The following is a 21,364-nucleotide window of genomic DNA, read 5'->3' as shown; positions in this document are numbered from 1 at the left end:
TGCATAAAGGTGTCCTTGAACTAGCAGCTTCCCAGATGCTACCTCTTACTAACAATGTCTACTAAACGCCATGCATGTATGTGTGTGACTTTATACAAATAGCATGTGTCTTCATGTGTATGTCTGTGTGTATATATATATATAAACAGGTCTATAAATATGTGTGTGCATGTGTATACAAATATTAAAAATCCATATTTTAAAAGTCAAACTAGTTCAGATACAATAGTTAAAGTATTTAAAATACTACTATCCGAAAAATATTTTAAAGTACTTTTAAAATGTATTTTAAAAGAGTTAATATACAAAAGTTTGTCATAAACTCATATATGTAACATCGTACTAATTCCAAGGCAGCTATTCCAACACTTTTGAGATAGGTTTGGATTTGCACAAGTTTCCTAAAGCACCCCATCTGATATTCTAAAGGTGTCTAAGATTCATTTGTCCTCCTCATACAAAATTGATAACCACGCTTTACTTATACCCTACAAGTCCTAACCAGCAACATTTAAAGCATCTATTAGGTGCTTCTCGTAAAGAAAAAAAAAAAAAAAAGGATCTATAAAACTGCTGGGCAGACCTCCAGATTCTACATTCAATATCCAGATTCTAGCAATAAACCTATCATTGTCCCCAAAGGATTAATTTGTGTATTAAAAGGTTACACGTGTCGGTCAACTGTTATCACTTGAGTTTCAATCGTGCAGTTTAGTATTTGAATATTAACTGCCTTGCTCTGACTCTCTCATTTCTATTAATGCCCTGCCTCTGACTTCTCTTTGAGTTTCCTGAGGGCAAAGACCCCAGCATCCACCTCAGTGTAGAAACTAAATGCATACCTTTTGATTGACTGTTCACACATCTCTCCACTCACCCTATTGACACAGTTTGAGAGAAGTTAACAGAACTGACAAACATTTTCTGAGGGCACAATTTGGAAGAAAAACCAGCCTCTTCAAAGCAAATTTGCAAAGGAAGCTGTTATTTTGACTCTGGGGGTGCTTCACCCACATAATGCACTTAATGGTGTGTGACTTGGGTGTAAGAGTCATTACATTTGCTTCTGCTAATGTAGCTATCGATGAAGCAAAGTCGTTTCCTAAATATTCTTAAAATGCTCTTGGCTTTTAAAAATTCATAGTTGACCTTTCTGAAACTGGAATTTAAAAAAAGGTTATCTATAAACAGTAGATCACAAACTGTGAAATTTGCAAGTTAATCAAATTAAAATTCAACACATGAGTTTTAATTAGGTCTTATCAATGTAACTCAGCAGTTTGAAATGTTAACACATTAAAGCCCTTCTAGCTAGGGGGAAAAAAAAAAAACCAACTTAGAGGCTGGCTACATTCAAGTCAAGTTGAATACAAAATACATAATGCGCAATTGTTCATTCCCTCAAACTAAGGAAACATAAAAAAAAATGGTTTTGATGAGGCAGGAGGAGAGAACAAATCAGTTTTTCCTGTTTGTGTCATGTGGTCGCCTGGGGTGGTCTGAGATTTTCCTCTGCTTTCTGTGTAGCCAAGCACAACTGTCCAGATTGTTGATCTGGGACCCCAATTCGGTGGCCTCAGAGACTTGAATTCACAATGTTTCTTACCCACCCTGCCTCAGGTTCCTAGTCTTTCCTCTGAACATCCAACCATTTTCTTCTGTGTGATTGTTCTAAACTTTATTAAGTGAAGAAAGTGAAAGTGTTAGTCACTCAGTCGTGTCCGACTCTTTGCGATCCCGTGGACTGCAGCCCGCCAGTCTCCTCTGTCTGTGGAATTCTCCAGGCAAATATACAGGAGTGGGTTACCATTTCCTTCTCCAGAGGATCTTCCCAACCCAGGGACTGAACTCGGGTCTTTGATTGAATCCAGACTCTATCATCTGAGCCACCAGTAAAGCCCAAACTTTATTAAATAAAAGTGTGTATCACTGACACAAGCCAGCAACCTCTCAGTCCAGAGTTTTTTCATCAATTTAAATCTCAAGGAGATTTTTTCTAGTCTCAAAAGAATTATTTTCCCAATCCCAAGATGAAAAATAACTTTTAAAGTCTTTGGACATCTGAACTGAAAAGTATTAGTATCTTAAACACACAGCAATAGTCTACCATGAAAGGTTTAAGTATATGCATGTTTATAAATAATGATTTAAAAGGTTAAAACTTAATGTGCCCATTTCTCTTCACTTGGTTTTAAAGCAAGATAATAAACATAAGTAATTAAGAAGTGGGTGACTTTTACCTGTCTCAGGCTGTGAAGTGAATTGGAAAATTAAGGTTCTTGTCTCATTAATTCAAGTGAAAACTTTCAGGATGGTCTAAATTATCCAGCTCTTTCAGATTAAATTATTGGCCAGCCTTCTAATGAATGGCTATGTTATGCTACAAGCATCATCATTTTCTTCATAAACTTAACATCATGTAATAACTCTTGGATAACTCTTGGGATACTTTTCATCATGCTTTCTCCTAATAATATTATGAAGTAGGATAATACATGTATATATATAAAGAGAGAGTGGGAGAGAGAGGTCACACACAAGGAAATGAGGCATAGAGAGGTTAAGAAAGCTACCCCAAAGCTGTACAGCTTGCCCTAATCCATTTTTAAAATAAGGTTTGTGTGATTCCAAATAATATGTTTTATCATGAAGGTTAAATGCCCAAGAGTTGTTAATCAATTTTAACTATGTCAGCTTTTGAAGAAAGAAGTTTATAAGATATCATGTTTAGGATCAAAGGTCCTGATAATTTCTATATTTCATCAGATCAGGGTATGACTGTTCTCCACTCAAATCCCCCCCTCCCCTGTGTGTGTGTTTCTCTCTCATAAAGCATTGTAGACAAGCAGCAGACGGGAACACATAAAGGGAATCAAGCTTCACTCTAATTTCAGAATTTGAGAGCAACATTGGAATGGGTGCTAAAGTCTTTTTTCCCACCTTAACCTCCTCTTGGATTTAATTTGCCATTTTCAGAGAATTTCCCTGAATGAGAACACAAAGTAACCAGAGGAGAGCTGGCTGATGGAAAGAGCAACTGCCTCTGTCAGAGACAACTTTTGCCTCCTCCACACTTTTGAACAAGTTAACACACTTCTGTGGTCAAAAGTTCGACCATCTGTCATCTCAGCAATTCAATGTACCCTCTTATTTCCAACTTATGGCCATAATTCTATGTCTCTGATTTGTCATCATATAATTACAGGCTTAAATAGGCTGACTCAATAACTAATGCTGTCTGCTGCAAGTTACTCATACAAACCTCATGATGGTTCACAAAGACAAATCAGCAAGTGCTGAATTACAGGGGTAGTTTGTTCTTACTATCCTGGCCCATGTTCATCATCCATGCTGAAAAATCTTTCAAATAAGAGCATTGTCTTCTCACTTACTGGGTGAAGAAATAATAGATGATGAAGATAGATGTCATCTGACTTTTGTTTCCACTCACTGTAACTGACTTGAACTTGAACATAAGATGCATGAAGTGGAAGTATAATGGGACTCCATTTTTCCTTGTAAAAAGTGAGGCTGTACCAATACTAAGTTGCAGTTAGTCAGTCAAATTGACTTTGACCTGATTAATGTTTAGGTGAATTACTCAAACTTGCCCTTTGTCACTGACATAAAAATGCTTGTTTTACTTCATTTTGAAGATGAATTGATCTGACTGATGAATTAGTGTAGTGTTACACCAGTACAGGCTTAAAAGACTCTCGCTTAATCAACTTCCCTATTTTCAATATTTTAAGGGGAGTAACTAAAGTCTACAAAGAATCTTTTAAAGTAGGGAGCCTCATACTCTGTTGTGTACTTTTCTGCTCTCACCAGCCTGTGATAAGAGATTTCTCTCCCAAAAGATAACAATTTTCAGTCATCCCTTATTGAGCACTCAATGTGTGCCAGATATTATACTCATTATTTTATAAATGTTAAGTGATCAAAATCTCAAAGGAATCTTATCAAACAAGCCTGTTATTTACTATAGATGATAAAAAAAAAGCTCAGAGAATTAGGCAGCATGTAGCAGAGCACAGTCTTCACCCTACTCATTACAGTTCAGAACTAAGTCTGTCTAAAATCAAATCCAGAACATCTCCGATGTTCTAACTTTTACTCACACTTCCCCCAACGATGTCCATTTCTATCTTCTAGATCATTTAATCGTTGGACGTGACTATCAGGAGAAATGGGATCTTAAAAGCAAAGACTTCCTTGACTCAACATAAAGCTTAGTCTTCTCTGAATTATCTTTATTTTAACCTTTGATTGGCTATTTTCTACTCTTTTTCAGAATTCTTATGCCAGTTTGAACTTTCTGGAGTTTCTAGATCCGTACACTAAATCGCCATCTCTATCTCATGCTTCCTACTCATTATCTTTTAATAAGGAAAACTTGACAAAAGAGAATTAGAATATCCATTAGGATATCTCAGTTATACTATAATTATATTATTTTAGCTCTATAGAAGCTATGCCTTTAAAGGGAGGAGAATCTCACCCTCTTTTGCAATCCCCAGGAATTTTATCTGCTGCTCCCTGCCTTGATTACTGGTAGCTTATCTTCAAGAAGCTCCAGCTAATAAGACTGGTCAGATTCCAGAATTTTCTTTGGAACACTTTTATTGGTGGACTGTCTCCCAGAGTGTTCAAGAGAGTTCAACTGTCAGCCACAGTGGTGATCTTTTTATGGTTCTTGCTCCACAATCTTTAACTGTTATATTTCTTGTATGTCTCTGTAATTTCTTTTTCAGTCACATGGATCTGGGGCTGCTGCCTTGGGCCTAGGTAGGTATCAGGGGAAAACTTCTTTCTCAACTCTGATGTCCCTGAACCAACTGCAAAATATGTGGTCTTGTTTCTCAGATACCCTAGGCCAGAGTATGGAGCAATAACAGCCCCACTGGTAACAAAGTAGTACTCTCATTCTCCATTTGTGGTTGTCACCTATGTGGTTAACAAGCTTGGAGACTTTAAGAACTATGAAGTCTGGGAAAAGGTAAGATCTGAGCATTCTCTTATGCCTCTTATGCCCTGGTCAATGAACCATCTAATCATGACCTCTAAGCCCCACCAAATCCACAATACACACAAGTTTTGCTGTGATGTAGCTGCTATGATTTCAGTGATGGAAACAGAAGGGAGTAAGAAGGAATCAGAATCAGTGGTGGTGATTTCCACTGTGTAAAACATGAACTGCTAGAAATGAAACAACCCCAGATGACAGCCTGGATTTCTAGGCCATGAATCTCTAGGGTTTCAGGTACATGGAAGTCAGAAATTCCTTCAAACCAGTTTGGTGAACACAACCACTGTGCTCCAAACCAAAGTCCTGAATGTCCACTCACCCGTGCACTCTGTCCTGCAATGAGCTGGTCATCCTCAGTCTGAACACTTGTCCGGCTACGCACATCATAATCTTCCTGCTCAAAGTCTGAATCATCTTCTAATTCTTCTGGGGTCTAAAAATACAGAGGAAAAGAGAAAAATCAGCATACAGATCTCCTTCAACTTATAATGGGATTAAATTCCAACAAACCCACTGTAAATTAAAAATATCTTAAGTCAAAAATGCATTCAATGCACTAACCTACTGAATATCATAGCTTAGTCTGTGTGCACATGTGTGTTCAGTCACGGCTAACTCTTTGTGATCCCATAGACTGTAGCACATGAGGCTCCTCTGTCCATGGGATTTCCCAGGCAAGAATATAGGAGTGGGTTGCCATTTCCTTCTCTAGGGCATCTTCCCGACCCAGGGATCGAACCTGCATCAGTGGCATCTCCTGAATTGGCAGGTGGATTATTTATCAAGAGCACTACCTGGGAAGCCATAGCTTAGCCTCAGTTCAGTTCAGTTCAGTTCAGTTGCTCACTCATGTCTGACTCTTTGCAACCCCATGGACTGCAGTAAGCCAGGCTTCCCTGTCCATCACCAACTCCTAGAGCTTGCTCAAACTCATGTCCATCGAGTTGGTGATGCCATCCAACCATCTCATCCTCTGTCATCCCATTCTCCTCCCACCTTCAATCTTTCCCGGAATCAGGGTCTTTCCAATGAGTCAGTTCTTCCTATCAGGTGGCCAAAGAATTGGAGTTTCAGCTTCAGCATTAGTCCTTCCAATGAATATTCAGGACTGATTTCCTTTAGGATTGACAGGTTGGATCTCCTTGCTGGCCAAGGGACTCTCAAGAGTCTTCTCCAACACCACAGTTCAAAAGTATCAATCTGTTGGTGCTCAGCTTTCCTCATGGTCCAACTCTCACATCCATACATGACTATTGGAAAAACCATAGCTTTGACTAGACAGACTTTTGTGGGCAAAGGAATGTCTCTGCTTTTTAATATGCTGTCTAGGTTGGTCATAGCTTTTCTTCCAAGGAGAAACTATCTTTTAATTTTATGGCTTCAGTCACCATCTGCAGTGATTTTGGAGCCCAAAAAAAGAAACTCTATCTTTGTCTCCATTATTTCCCCATCTATTTGCCATGAAGTGATGGGACCAGATGCTATGATCCTAGTTTTCTGAATGTTGAGTTTTAAGTCAACTTTTTCAGTCTCTTCTTTCACTTTCATCAAAAGGCTTTTTAGTTCTTCTTCACTTTCTGCCATAAGGGAGGTGTCATCTGCATATCTGAGGTTATTGATATTTCTCCTGACAATCTTGATTCCAGCTTGTGCTTCATCCAGCCTGGCATTTCGTACGATGTACTCTGCATATAAGTTAAATAAGCAAAGTGACAATATACAGCCTTGACATACTCCTTTCCCAATTTGGAACCAGTCTGTTGTCCCATGTCCAGTTCTAACTGTTGCTTCTTGACCTGCTTACAGATTTCTTAGGAGGCAGGTGAAATGGTTTGGTATTCCTATCTCTTGAAGAATTTTCCACAGTTTGTTGTGATCCACACAGTCAAAGACTTTAGTGTAATCAATGAAGCAGAAGTAGATATTTTCCTGGAATTCTTTTGCTTTTTCTATGATCCAACGGATGTTGGCAATTTCCTAACCTACCTTAAAAGTGCTCAGAACACTTACAATAGCCTATTAGTTGGGCAAAATTGTCTAAGACAAAGCCTTCTTTATAATTAAGTATTGACTATCTCATGTCATTTACTGAATACTCTATTAAAAGTGAAAAAACAGAATGGTTTTCTGGGTACAAGATGGCGCAAGTGGATCTGCTGTTTACCCTTATTATTGTTTGGCTAACTGGGAGCTGCGGCCTCTGTGTTCACACACTAATGGAAAACATGCTTCAGGTACCTTTCATTTGCCTATCATTGTTTTCTAAGTGCTTTACATACACTAACTCATACACTTTTCTTGATAGTCCTATGACATACACAGTATTCTCTCCATTTACATATACGAAAACTGAGGCATGAAAAGATACACCTTGTTCAGAGTCTTCTAAAGCATGCAGTTTGACACATGTACTCAAAAATCCTGTGCTCTGTTAATTTTAAGAGGATAAACTCAAGAGGTGGCAAGGATGGTGCAGGGAGGAAAGACAATGCCTTCATGTGAGATTATCTGCATAACTGTCTTTAGTCTGAATGCTGATTGTTACCCACAACTTGGCACACAGTAACACCATCTCTCAGGGCTGTGTCTTTCAGAAGGAAGGAGCAGATCATAAGCAGTATGACAATGCAGGTGCCCACTGCCCATCTAAAAGGGCACATTTTAATTTCGCTGGTTTCTTTGGCTATCTCAGTGTAATTAATCAGGTGTGGTTATTGATGAAGTCTTGATATTGGTCAGACAGGCATAAAATGGGGTCTTTGGTGCCAATATCACATTCTGCCTAGTAATTTTCCAGGCTGCGGCATATCCCTCTTGTTTTCCTTCTCTCTTACCACCAACTTTATTAATATTCACTCACTCATCTACAGATGTTCAATTTTTTCCCTAGGAATATTAAAAGAAAGAGGTTTTGTCCCCAGTGTTTATTAACTCAAGCAGGGGTGGAGTGGGCAAACCAGTTCACATAACTGCTGGAATTTTCACTGTGGACAGAGACAAGCATCTCTGTTCATTTCTCACTTCTCTGGAGTGTGCCGAGGAACAATTACAGCAAGTTGGTAAATTCTGCTGACAGATGAGCTGACAAGATTGCACACACTTCTCATCATTAGATTTTGAAAAGGAGAGTGAAAAATAAAATGAAAAACCTCACTCAACAGAAAAAAGGAGAAAATGACAGTGCCTATAGTACTGTGTCCAAACATTTCAGTGATCTGTGTGTTCAGTAGATGAGTCAATGGCAAGCACAACCTGGCAGCATAAGGCTCATAATGAGGAGTTCGTATTCAAGTGGTTATGGCTCAGGAACTAAAATAAAGTTTCAAAATGAAAAAAAGAATACTGTACACCCAGGGGATCTGAACATTTGAGGCCTAACTCTGCCACTGATATGTGTTTTTCACAAGCCACTTAGAGTTTTCCTGCTTTTCTGTCTCCTCACTCATAAAATAGCTAGTAACTGCTACTTGTCCTGCCTGCTTCACAGAATTCTAGCATCAAATATATACAAAAAAGCTTGGTAAACAATACAAATAAAGTAATAAGTGACAGTGATCATTATTATGATTAATAATAAAACATACACCTAATAACAACAACTACAATCGCCATCATCACAGGGATCAATTTTCACTACCCACTATGGGTCAGGTGGGCTTTCCAGCTGGCTCTGTGGTAAAGAATATACCTACCAATATAGGAGACATATGTCAATCCCTGCGTTGGGAAGATTCCCTAGAGAAGGAAATGGCAACCCACTCCAGTATTCTTGCCTGGAAATAATTCTTGCCTGGAAATTTTGTCTAGAAATAATAGACAGAGGAACCTGATAGGCTACAGTCCATAGCGTCACAAAAGAGTTGGATACAACTTAGCAACTGAACAACAACATGGGTCAGCCATTCAACTAAAGGATGTAATCCTTACAATGACCTAATGAAATGAACTTAATCCCAATTTAATAGAGGCATAAACAGGTTCAGAGTAGTTAGGTAAATTTTCCAAGCACCACACCTGGCCAGTCAAGGGTTCCGTAGCTTTTAACCTTTACAAGTACCATCAAGCAAATGGATGAGATTAAAATATTTTCTTGTGCCTAATCCATGTAGCAAACCGATTCAAACCACCCATATAAATAGTTCTATGCATGTGGAGTTTTCTGAGTGCATGTAAATATGTCTCCTATTCATGCTGTCATTTTTAAAATAGTATTACATTTTGGTTGGTCAAGGATCCCCATAAACTAAAGGAGACATGGAAAAGCAGGGAGGGTCTGAAAATGGGCCAGGAGATTTGTATCATTAGATGATATCCTAGGGTAAAAGGAATAGAAAAAATATGCAACTCGTTGGACCAGAGACTGGCAACCTAAGGTCAACCCTCAGTTCTGCCCTTATGTGCTCCCAGGGGAGGCTTTTTTTATGACGCAAGAGAATTACTTTGGTCTAGTCTTGTTTCCATGATGCTACTAGCAATGTATCTGGCCTATAAAATATCTCCCTTGTAAGAGTCTATCAGCTTAACGTGTGCCTTATACAGAGGTTCAAGAATATCGTGACTTGTCCATAATCACACCACATAGTATCTGCAGAGTAGGATCAATCTATCTGCATCAGCTTCCCAATCAAATTCTCAATCTTCTCTACAACAGCTTCAGTAAAGAAGCAAAATGAGAAAAGTTTGAAAAATTTACAGTCATCTCACCAGGACATGTGAAAAATGTGACTTGTATGTGTGTGTGTGTGTGCCCACGCATATGTGCTCAGTCATGTCTGACTCTGTATGGACTGTAGCCCCACCAGGATCCTCTGTCCATGGGATTCTCCACGCAAGAATACTGGAGCGGTTGCCAATCCCTCCTCCAGGGGATCTTCCCACCCAGGGATCAAATCTGCATATCTTGTATCCCCTGGATTGGCAGGTGGATTCTTCACCACTGTGGCACCTGGGAAGCCCCCAAAATGTAGTAAGGACTATTTAAAGGATTGGCTCAGATGCAAATTAGTTTCGCTGGGAGCAGAAAGATGAAACTGTAAGTTGGCAACCACAACAGGAGACTTTGAGTGATGCATGAAGAAGGATTTCTCAACAGATCTCTAATCACTGAAATGGCCTGAAAACTAGAAAGTTGAATTTAAAATTTCCTGACCCAATATAGAACAGAATCTCCTTCTTCAGGACTAATCAGCCTCTGGCATCTCTAACCATTTTTACCCTGGAGGCCACCGAGCTTAGCTCCTTTTTTCTCCTCTTACCCCATACTTTGTATTTTCTCCAGTATAACCAGGACACTCCATTTAAGATCTAACTCAGATCATACTATTCTCCTGCTCAGAAAACTTCAGTGGCTTCCATCATGCATTCAATATGGTTCTTAGGCCACATGCGTCATTCTCTCTGCCTCGAACACATTTCCCTGAGTACTTTTATGGCTTGTTAACCTCCTCCTTCTCTAAATCTCTTCTCAAATGTCACCCAGTGCAATTTTGTGGTAGCTCAGATGGTAAAGCATCTGTCTGCAATGCAGGAAACCAGTGTTTGATCACTAGTTCGGGAAGATCTCCTGGAGAAGGGATTGGCCACCCACTCCAGCCAGTATTCTTGCCTGGAGAATTCCATGAACAGAGGAGTATGGCAAGCTATATATAGTACATGGGGTTGCAAAGAATCAGACATGACTGAACAACTAACACATTCAATCAACCTTTATAACACCCACCCCCATCCTATGCTTTATCCTCTCAATAGTTTGTTGGTTTTCTCTATGGCACAGTAACTAATATATCTACTTGTTTATTCTCTGTCTCCCACCAAAAGAATATAAATTCTTGACTGGCCCTAACATTTTAGTGCCTGTTGCATATTGTATTACTTCTCAAACCTTGGAATACTATTGCACATCCATTGAGCTTGATTTTTATCACAGCAACAACCAGAAACACTGCACCACAAATACATGGTGTGATCAATATATGATCAAAAGGAATGCACAAACCTAATGTTTAAACTGTGAACTACCTTCAGCTAATATTTCTCACGGTATCTGAGAGATATGTATGTGTTTCCTTTGACATTTTAAAATATCTTGCAGTGCTCCAGGGCATCTTCATGCCCATTTTGGGAGATGTGAAGTTAAGCTGTAGAATCTTATCTGAATCCTGTCTTAGGTCCTACTGTTTCTCCTTTCTGCTTTCAAAAGTTTTACATGCAACAAAATTAATGGGTTCCAGTGACAAAAGTTCATTGTATAGATATTGTTATAGATTTTTTCATGGTCATTCTATGACAGTTAACTATTTTCTTTTTTGAATACAGCTATTCTGACACCAAGATATTATCACCTTTTGTGCTACCCACCTACTTTACTTTCCAACATTAAATGTTTAACTCCTTGTGTATTTAATATACCCTTGATCCTCCTTATTTGAGTTCTTTATTTAAGAATTTGCCTACTCACCAAAGTTTCTCTGTAATCTCTAAATTAATATTTTTGTAGTAATTCACAGACATGTGTGTACACAATATGGCAAAAACTTTTGATTCACCCAACATGCAAATTTCCAGCTGAGGTCAAACAGCACAATCTTCTGCTTTCTTATTTCAACTCATACTATAAACAAGTGTCCTTTTTGCAGTCTGTTTAGTGCCACATTTTTCATTTTTGTCCTTTGTGTTATTTCTCTGCTTAAAATGGCTTCCAAATGTAGTGCTGAGGTGTTGTTTAGAATTCCAAAATGCAAGAAGGTTATGTTGCACCTTCCAGAGAAAATGTGTGATTGGCTATCCCTGGTGGCTCAGATGGTAAAAATCTGCCTATAATGCAGGGAGCCTGGGTTCAATCCCTGGGTCAGAAATATTCCCTAGAGAAGGACATGGCAACCCACTCTAGTATTCTTATCTGGAGAATCCCATGGACAGAGGAGCCTGGTGGGCTACAATCCATGGGGTCGCAAAGAGTCAGACATGACTGAGTGACTACACTGTCTTTCTTTCTTTTTCATTCTTTTGGCTGTGAGTTCAATGTATATGTATCAACAATATACATTAAATAAAATGTCTTTAAACAAAAACACACATTAAACAAGCTAATATATTGATCAGTTGATGAAGATGTGACCAGAGGCTCACAGGAACCTAACCTTGAATTTCCCCTAGGAGCACTGATTCCATATTCCTTAATTCAGAATTCACTGAAGGCAACTACTGCAAATAATGAAAATCAAACAAATTCTGGTGAGCCGTATTTGCCTATTCATTTTTTAAACTACTATGTTAAGGTAATCAGAAAATTCCTATGTAGCTAATAGGTCACCAAGGACAAGCCTCAGTAAGAAGCAAACAAAAAAAGTAGTATGAAAGAGAAGTAGAGTTGACCTGCTCCCAAAGAGAAGTAAGAGCCTGAAAGGTGAGGTTGAAATACCAGAAAGACAAGCTTTGTCTGCTTCAGAGGGTTGCCTTGAGCTGGCCTGGAGCACCTACATACTAACATCGCCATTAAATATGTATTGATTGCTGAAAGACAAGGTGATGGGAAATCTGACCTTTCAAGGTCCTTTCTGCATATATTTTCTTGAAAAATTCTTATTTTTTCTAAAGCATAATCAACACTTTGAGAGAGAAGGCATGGCCAGTTTAGCTGGAAAAGAGCTCCACTTGTCTTACTGTCTTCTACCTGATTCAGTGCAATGATATTTTAAAGCAGACAACTATCATACATAGAAACCAAACCAAGAATTTAAGTATAAAATGAAGCCGTTTTGGTGCTGAAAGAAGAAAGACTTTTAAAATAACAATTTGTACATACCATACATTTCTCCCTTCCTGTTTTAAGTGGTATGAAATCCATCTGATCAAATCATTTGAAATGTCAAGATGGAGGAATGACACTTTATGTAACAAAGATATGGCATTTTTACCTAAATTATGTTTTTTTTACAGCTCATGAATGAATAAGTGAATGATGGCTATAAACTTGCTCAGCCTCCCAGATGAATAGTTGTCACAAAAATGTGAAGGCTAACAAAGCAGAAAAATGGCAAAAAAGGGAATATGTCTTGAGAATTATAGTGTAATTTAGTGCCAAATGCTTTGAAAACATAACTCTCATGGTCTATTATTTCACAAGTTAGTATATAATGGGAGAAACACAGGTTTAAAAGCCTATTTTTCCTTTCTCCTCTAATTCTCATACTTTTCCCTCTGTCACCTTCCTATCTCCAGAGGTATCTGTTTCTCTTTTTCCCTAACACACATTGTATTTTTTTTTTAATATTTACTTTTATTTATTTATTTATTGGCTCTGCTGGGTCTTAATTGCAGCATGGGGAATCTAGTTCCCTAACCAGGGATTAAACTCTGGGTCTCCTGCATTGGTAGCCTAGAGTCTTAGCCACTGGACCACCAGGGAAGTCCATCACACATAGTATCAAGCACTGTACCAAACAATGCATCACTGTGAAAGGAAAAAAAATACAGCTTTTGCTTTCCAAAAGTTTAGCCTAAAGAAGGTTGTTGCTGTCACTTGGTGGCTAATTTGTGTCCAACTCGTGACACCATGGACTGTAGCCCACCAGACTCTTCTGTCCATGGGATCTCCCAAGCAAAATACTGGAGTGGGTTGCCACTTTCCTTCTTCAGTGGCTATGTCATGTCCAACTCTTTCGTGACTCCATGGACTGCAGCTGAACAAGCTTCTCTGTCCATGGGATCTCTCAGACAAAAACACTGGAGTAGGTTGCCATTTCCTTCTCCAGGGGGTCTTCCCAATCCAAGGATCAAACCCATGTCTCCTGCCAATGCAGGTGGATTCTTTACTACCAGGGAAGAGCCACCAGGGAAGCCCCTAAAGAAAGTAATAGACCTCAAAAAAATTAGTGTAAAGATTACGATCTTTCCACTATTTTTTTTTTGAGGTCTAGAATGATGCTAAAGCTGAAACTCCAATACTTTGGCCACCTCATGTGAAGAGTTGACTCATTGGAAAAGACTCTGATGCTGGGAGGGATTAGGGGCAGGAGGAAAAGGGGACGACAGAGGATGAGACAGTTGGATGGCATCAGCGACTCGATGGATGCAAGTTTGAGTGAACTCTGGAAGTTGGTGATGGACAGGGAGGCCTGGAGTGCTGCAATTCATGGGGTTGCAAAGAGTCGGACACAACTGAGCAGCTGAACTGAACTGAAAGAATAGTATCAGGTTTTTTGAGGGAGAAAATTTAGGGAAAGAAGATTTGAGCCAGGTCTTGAAAGATAGTAAGATTTTGACAGATCTAAAATAGGAAAGTTGGAAGAACAGGAAATACGTCTGACCGTCTTGTCCAAAATTGAATTCCACATTGTTATATACATTTAGTACTGTCTGATACACTTATACAATTCTCTGAAAACTTTGAATTAATCATGGAATTATTATGAAAAAGAGATGGATTTAACATGGAAAATCAAATTGCCTAAAAATGAGAAGATAAGAATATGCTATGGTTGCTCCTCAGCAAAGAAGCTAGCCGAATGTTTCAGGACAATCATTAATGTCCATAAAGATGGAAGAGAGACCCTTTCTGGTGATGCTCTACTCTGCCTGCTCAGATCACCTTGGAAGCATCATGCTGTGTCTTGGGTACCACAGTCAAAGAGGATACACATAGGTTTAATGACTTCATGATTTCAAAGATACCCAAATTTGGAGAAGAATTAATGCCATACATGAACTCTTTAAAGAACTAAGTAAGCATTGTCCAGAGAGACCAACAAATCACAGATACTTCTTGAAGTACCGAAGGATTGTACACAGAAAATAAGTTGATTTAAAATAAACTGATTGCTACTGTTTTGCTGTGTTTGAGGGGATGTTGGTTTAGATGCTCAGTGGTCACTCCGAGAGAAAGTTTTTCAAGGTGCACTCAGCGATTAACTTGCAGTTCATTGAGCAGCCCCAGAGACAACAATGAAGGCTGAGGATGGAGATATAGCCTAGGGCTGCCTCATCCAAAATGGTGGCCGCAGATACACGGAGCTATTAAAAACTTTAAATGCCTCTGGTGCCACGTGTTGAAATGCTACCTTTGGATATTGACTGAAGTAAATAAAATATGTTCTTAAAACTAATTTCACCTGGTTTTTTTTTTCCTTATCAACATACCTACTAAAAATTGAAATTGTACATGTGGCTTATATATATTTCCATAGGATAGCAAGATGAGCACTGCAGACTCATCATCTCTACCTCAGTCCTAATAGTCACAAACATATCCATGTCATCAACCAAAGTTTATTTTATGAAAGAGTTCTGTGGCTAAGAAAAGCATTTGAAACCTACTATACTTAACTGTCAATAAGGTAAGGACAAAAAATTCTCAACTTATGATGGAATATTACACAACTGTTAAATAGGATAAGGTAAGCTATTGTCTTCACAGAGATAGACAAAGGCACACTATGGGCAAACAAAGCAAGTTGTAAGTAACGCTTAACTGAGTTTTGAAATCTGTTATATTATGTTTTCTCGTGTGTGTCTAATCATCTAGGCAATAGTTTGGAAGACTCACAGCTACCCAAGATCAGAAGATTGGGGGATGGGAAGATAGTAAGAAAGGTGATAGGAGAGGTTTGCTGAAAGATTATTTAGCCTTATTTATATCTTAATGATCTGTTACAAGAAGAATGTAGCTATCTATCACTTTATTGCATTGTCATTATTATTATCATTATCATGATCACTAATACTACTAAGTGGGGTGATCTTCATTTTCTTTAATCACATGGCTTTCTGATTATAAGGGGAAATGGTGTTAGCAAAGGGGAATGGCAAGGGCACCCCTAAGTGGGTATCAAATTAAGGTAATAATGTGTGGAAGAAGCAGGCAGGACATCACCCTCCAGGACATTCAGTGCTGATCTAGACTTGTTGGGATCACTAATCCCTTTATAAGTAAAAAGTCCCCCTTGTCTGACTAAATGAGGAGCCAAACAGTTTACTATGTTAAACTAAATAATCAAGAAAAAATATACAAAGAGTAAATTATTTGAGGACATTCCAAATCAGCTCCAAGCTACAGAGGCCTCACATACCCTGATCATCAGCACAGCCTTTCTGATGTCCCGGACGCCGTCATACACCAGGCGAGAGGCATCGATGAACTCATTCTCCTCAAATGGCTGAGGGACGTTGGCACTCAGGGCTTCAATGGCAACCTCCACTTGTTCAGCAAAGCGTGGCATCACTGGTGTAAACAAAGTGAAAAGCAGTGGATTAGGCAGTCTTTCTTTCATGCTTCCTTGTTTCTCCTAGGGAAGGTGGCAGGCTCTGGGCATTCCAACATTCAAGGGGAGCCTGGTGTCCACCCGTCCAGTACCCCTACTGGACCCAATTTAGTGATCTTTGTGCCATTTACCTTCAGTAGGGGGAAGAAATCATTACTCCATGAAAGGTGATGGTGTGCAACAGCGCAAGTTTGTGAAACCTGCCCAAGTTAGTGTGGTATACTGTATGTGAGTCCAGGTTTCATGTTATCCTAAGCTGAGTTTCAACTACGAACAAAGCTAGTGGACGTGATGGAATTCCAGTTGAGCTATTTCAAATCCTGAAAGATGATGCTGTGAAAGTGCTGCACTCAATATGCCAGAAAATTTGCAAAACTCAGCAGTGGCCACAGGACTGGAAAAGGTCAGTTTTCATTCCAATCTGAAAGAAAGGCAATGCCAAAGAATGCTCAAACTACTGCACAATTGCACCCATCTCACATGCTAGTAAAGTAATGCTCAAAATTCTCCAAGCCAGGCTTCAGCAATACGTGAACCATGAACCTCTAGATGTTCAAGCTGGTTTTAGGAAAGGCAGAGGAACCAGAGGCCAAATTGCCAACATCCGCTGGATCATTGAAAAAGCAAGAGAGTTCCACAAAAACATCTATTTCTGCTTTATTGACTATGCCAAAGCCTTTGACTCTGTGGATCACAAGAAACTGTGGAAAATTCTGAAAGAGATGGGAATACCGGACCACCTAACCTGCCTCTTGAGAAACCTATATGCAGATCAGGAAGCAACAGTTAGAACTGGACATGGGACAATGGACTGGTTCCAAATAGGAAAAGGAGTACATCAAGGCTGTTTATTGTCACCCTGCTTATTTAACTTCTATGCAGAGTACATCATGAAAAACACTGGGCTGGAAGAAGCACAAGCTGGAATCAAGATTGCCAGGAGAAATCTCAATCACCTCAGCTATGCAGATGACACCACCCTTATGGCAGAAAGTGAAGAGGAGCTAAAAAGCCTCTTGATGAAAGTGAAAGAGGAGAGTGAAAAAGTTGGCTTAAAGCTCAACATTCAGAAAACGAAGACCATGGCATCTGGTCCCATCACTTCATGGGAAATAGATGGGGAAACAGTGGAAACAGTGTCAGACTTTTTTTTTGCAGGGGGGGCGGGGGATTCAAAATCACTGCAGATGGTGATTGCAGCCATGAAATTCAAAGACACTTACTCCTTGAAAGAAAAGTAATGAGCAACCTAGATAGTATATTGAAAATCAGAGACATTACTTTGCCAACAAAGGTCCGTCTAGTCAAGGCTATGGTTTTTCCAGTAGTCATGTATGGAAGTGAGAGTTGGACTGTGAAGAAAGCTGAGGGCTGAAGAATTGATGCTTTTGAACTGTGGTGTTGGAGAAGACTCTTGAGAGTCTCTTGGACTGCAAGGAGATCCAACCAGTCCATTCTAAAGGAGATCAGCCCTGGGTGTTCTTTGGAAGGAATGATGCTAAAGCTGAAACTCCAGTACTTTGGCCACCTCATGCGAAGAGTTGACTCATTGGAGAAGATTCTGGTGCTGGGAGGGATTGGGAGCAGGAGGGGAAGGGGATGACCAAGGATGAGATGGCTGGATGGCATCACCAACTCGATGGACGTGAGTTTGAGTGAACTCCGAGAGATGATGATGGACAGGGAGGTCTGGCGTGCTGCGATTCATGGGGTCGCAAAGAGTCAGACATGATTAAGCGACTGAACTGAACGGAACTGAAGCTGAGTTTCACTTCTGCTAACTCCTAGCTGTGAAACCTTGACCTTGCTCTCTTGCTGCTGCTGCTTTTACTCACTATCTCTGAGTCTTTGTGATTCCATGGACTGTAGCCCACCCGCCTCTTCTGTCAATGGGATTTCCCAGGCCAGAATACTGAGTGGGTTGCCATTTCCTTCCTGACCCAGGGATTGAACACTCCTCTCCTGCTTGGCAGGTAGATTCTTTACCACTGAGGCACCTAGAAGACGTACCATCTTTTCTAAAATCTTCTAAATCTGTTTCTTTGTCTATAAAATATAATAGTAAATCCTACCTTGGGGTTCAGTGAGGTAATGCATACAAATGCACTGGATGGCATCTTGCCTTAAAAAGCCTCAGTAAATATGCAACTAATATCAGACACTAAAGCCACAGCTGGTTGAGTAGAAGACTTAGTCTACATCATTGCATAGTAAAATATGAACAAAATGATCCAATCCATTCCACTTCTTTCTGGAATGAAGGTCTTGAGACTTTGAAGGTGGGGAAATGGCTGTGAAGGAAGACTTGTGGAAAGACTGTCTGAGAAGAGAGAGAAATCCCAGAATATTCCAACAGAAAGACTACAGAAAGAGACCAATGGACTCAGAAATAAATTTGGTTCTGTTCCATTTTACCAGGACTTTGTTGATATGCCAGAGGATACATATGAATATTTTAAAATGCAGGCACCTCTTTCCCTAAATGAGGACACCTGCATACAGACCAGAAGTTTGTAGAAAGTACACTCAGTGGCTACTTAAGAAATGCTGATGATTCACTGATTCTTGAAAATTATAACTCAATTTTTTCAACTGTTATCTTGTAAAAATCAATTCACATGGCAAATGAAAGCCAGAAGCACAATTTATTTTATTTACAAGGACAATAAAGCAAAAACGCCATTCATCTCTTTCCATTTCCGGACTCTCATCCCTGGTTCATCATGATCCTCCTTTTCATTCTCAGTTCAGTTCAGTCACTCAGTGGTGTCCGACTCTTTGTGACCCTATGAACCACAGCACTCCAGGCCTCCCTGTCCATCACCAATTCCTGGAGTCCACCCAAACGCATGTCCATTGTGTCAGTGATGCCATCCAACCATTTTTATCCTCAGTGGATATTTTAACGTCCATTTTAATCCCTAGCATGAGAAACTCTGCTAAATTACTTTACTGTCAAGGATCAGAGTAGTTAAGATAAAACACTCCTTAAAAATTGTATTTCTACTAGAAAAGTCAAATATTAGACTTGTGATATTAGATATTAGAGTGTTAGAAGAAAACATAGTAACCACTCTTTCAATGGAAATTATCAAAACCAAAGAATTGCAAAAGGTAAATTTCCTCTGTGAGTAAATTACTATCATTGGTTCTCTATACTATTTGAATTTTTCACTTGGGCCTTTGAACTGCTTTTATATGAAAGGAACTGAGAGAGATTGACCTGAATTGCTGCAAAATATGATTTAAATAAAAATATATTTCTAAAAACTACCACATTAAGCTAAAACCATTTCAGCCATCCATTTGTGTTGGGAATTAACTGTTTTACATGATTAACTAATCTAGATCATTGAGATTGATCTTCTTAAGCATGAAAACATTTTTGCATGTATCTATTATTTTCATATGAGTGTCTTCCTTAAAGTTAAAAATTCCTTTCTTTTCTTAAACCAAATTTTAAATAATATTAATCTAATTTGATATCAAAGCTGCCATCATGGCCATCAACAATTTTACAGATGTGTATGATAGCATCAGTAGCATTTATATGCACAAATCTTTGTCCTTTTTTTTTATAACTGATCAATGATTGGTATTCCCACATCTTGACCCTGTATGCAAAACAGCAAAAGAGACACAGATGTGTAGAGTGGACTTTTGGACTCAGAGGGAGAGGGAGAGGGTGGAATGATTTGGGAGAATGGCATTGAAACATGTATACTATCATGTAAGAAACAAACCGCCAGTCTATGTCTGATGCAGGATACAGGATGCTTGGGGCTGGTGCACGGGGATGACCCAGAGAGATGTTATGGGGAGGGAGGTGGGAGGGGGGTTCATGTTTGGGAACGTATGTATACCCGTGGTGGATTCATGTCAATGTGTGGCAAAACCAATACAGTATTGTAAAGTGAAATAAAGTAAAAATAAAAATTAAAAAAAAAATACTCTTACAAATCAATAAGAAAAAATTAAAAATAGATAAAAGATTAGAAAAGGCACTTCATAGAAAGGAAATCCCATATTATTGACAAACACCTAAGATGCTTGACTTCACTGATAATTGGAAAAATTACAATGTAAACAATGAGATATTTCATACTTGTTGGTGGATGGGAAAACAAACTAAGGCTTACAATATAATTCTTACTGAACATGTGAAAAAAGGGTATTCTTCTACATAGATGGAGAAAAAAATGGCATATGCTTTGTCAAAATCTAGTAAAATGAAACTTTCTAGTCCCACCAGTAAATTAGAACATTAGCTAGGGCATGCCCAAATACTGACTTCTGGGATGATACTGATTAGGAGACTGTTTACATTGGGAGCACAGGAATTTCCTGTGTTTCTACAGTTACAGCTGTCTTTTGTTAGGTTTAATATTCCAAGAGTTAATAATAACAAGAGTTTTATTAAACCTGCAAATAATAAGTGATTTAAAGGATCAGATATTGCCAAATCTTAATATTTGTTATACCTTGGGGTACAAGTTGGGTGTAAGTTTTATGAGTCTCTGTTCATTTGGTATATTTGAATTTCTCAAATTTCAAATATTTAAAAAGAGATCAATATATTGCCCAGAAAGCTGTATCTCTCCTTATAGAATAAGGCTCTGAAAAAAATTAAGTTCTACTTCATGGCCCAGAACATAGTAGAAATTGATTTGATCCACAGTACTAAGTGAAGAAATCCCTCAGAAACTGTGACTGATCACATGTTTAATATTCCACCTTAAAACCTGCCAGCTGGAAAGCTGAGTCTAGCAGTCTCCATCCCCTTTGCTCTCTGGAGGAAAACTTTTGATTAGGGTCTAAAAGGAAGAGTGGCGTTGTATTGCTTTGTTTTGTCTGTTCAAGGTCATCTTGAGGAGAGCTGGGGAGGAGAAAAATGCAGGAGGTCACAGGCTCTGTCTCCACATGCCTCTAGCCCTGATTCTCTCAAATGAGAGAGAATAAAGCTAAACTCTGTGTGTACTCAGTCACTTCAGTCGTGTCCAACTCTTTGCGACCCCATGGACTGTAGCCCACCAGGCTTCTCTGTCCATGGGATTCTGAATACCGGAGTGGATTGCCA

At 39.1% G+C, this 21,364-nt stretch overlaps 1 protein-coding gene across 5 annotated transcripts in view; it reads right to left on the bottom strand.

Moving 5' to 3' along the window:
* The window catches only part of CTNNA2 (catenin alpha 2), a 1,217,480-nt gene that overhangs the window by 59,532 nt on the left and 1,136,584 nt on the right, over window positions 1-21,364 (bottom strand). For all 5 annotated transcript variants that reach the window (XM_068988298.1, XM_068988291.1, XM_068988305.1 and 2 more), the window contains 2 exons: window positions 16,096-16,247; window positions 5,349-5,462 (listed from right to left, as the gene is read on the bottom strand). In XM_068988298.1, the coding sequence (XP_068844399.1) occupies window positions 5,349-5,462; window positions 16,096-16,247 (266 nt within the window). The remainder of the gene's footprint in view (window positions 1-5,348; window positions 5,463-16,095; window positions 16,248-21,364) is intronic.

This window comes from Capricornis sumatraensis, chromosome 1, assembly GCF_032405125.1.
Source record: "Capricornis sumatraensis isolate serow.1 chromosome 1, serow.2, whole genome shotgun sequence".
In the NCBI taxonomy this organism is placed as follows: Eukaryota; Metazoa; Chordata; class Mammalia; order Artiodactyla; family Bovidae; genus Capricornis; species Capricornis sumatraensis.
Note: the sequence above shows the minus strand (reverse complement) of the source record. Positions and strands in the feature narration are given on the sequence as shown.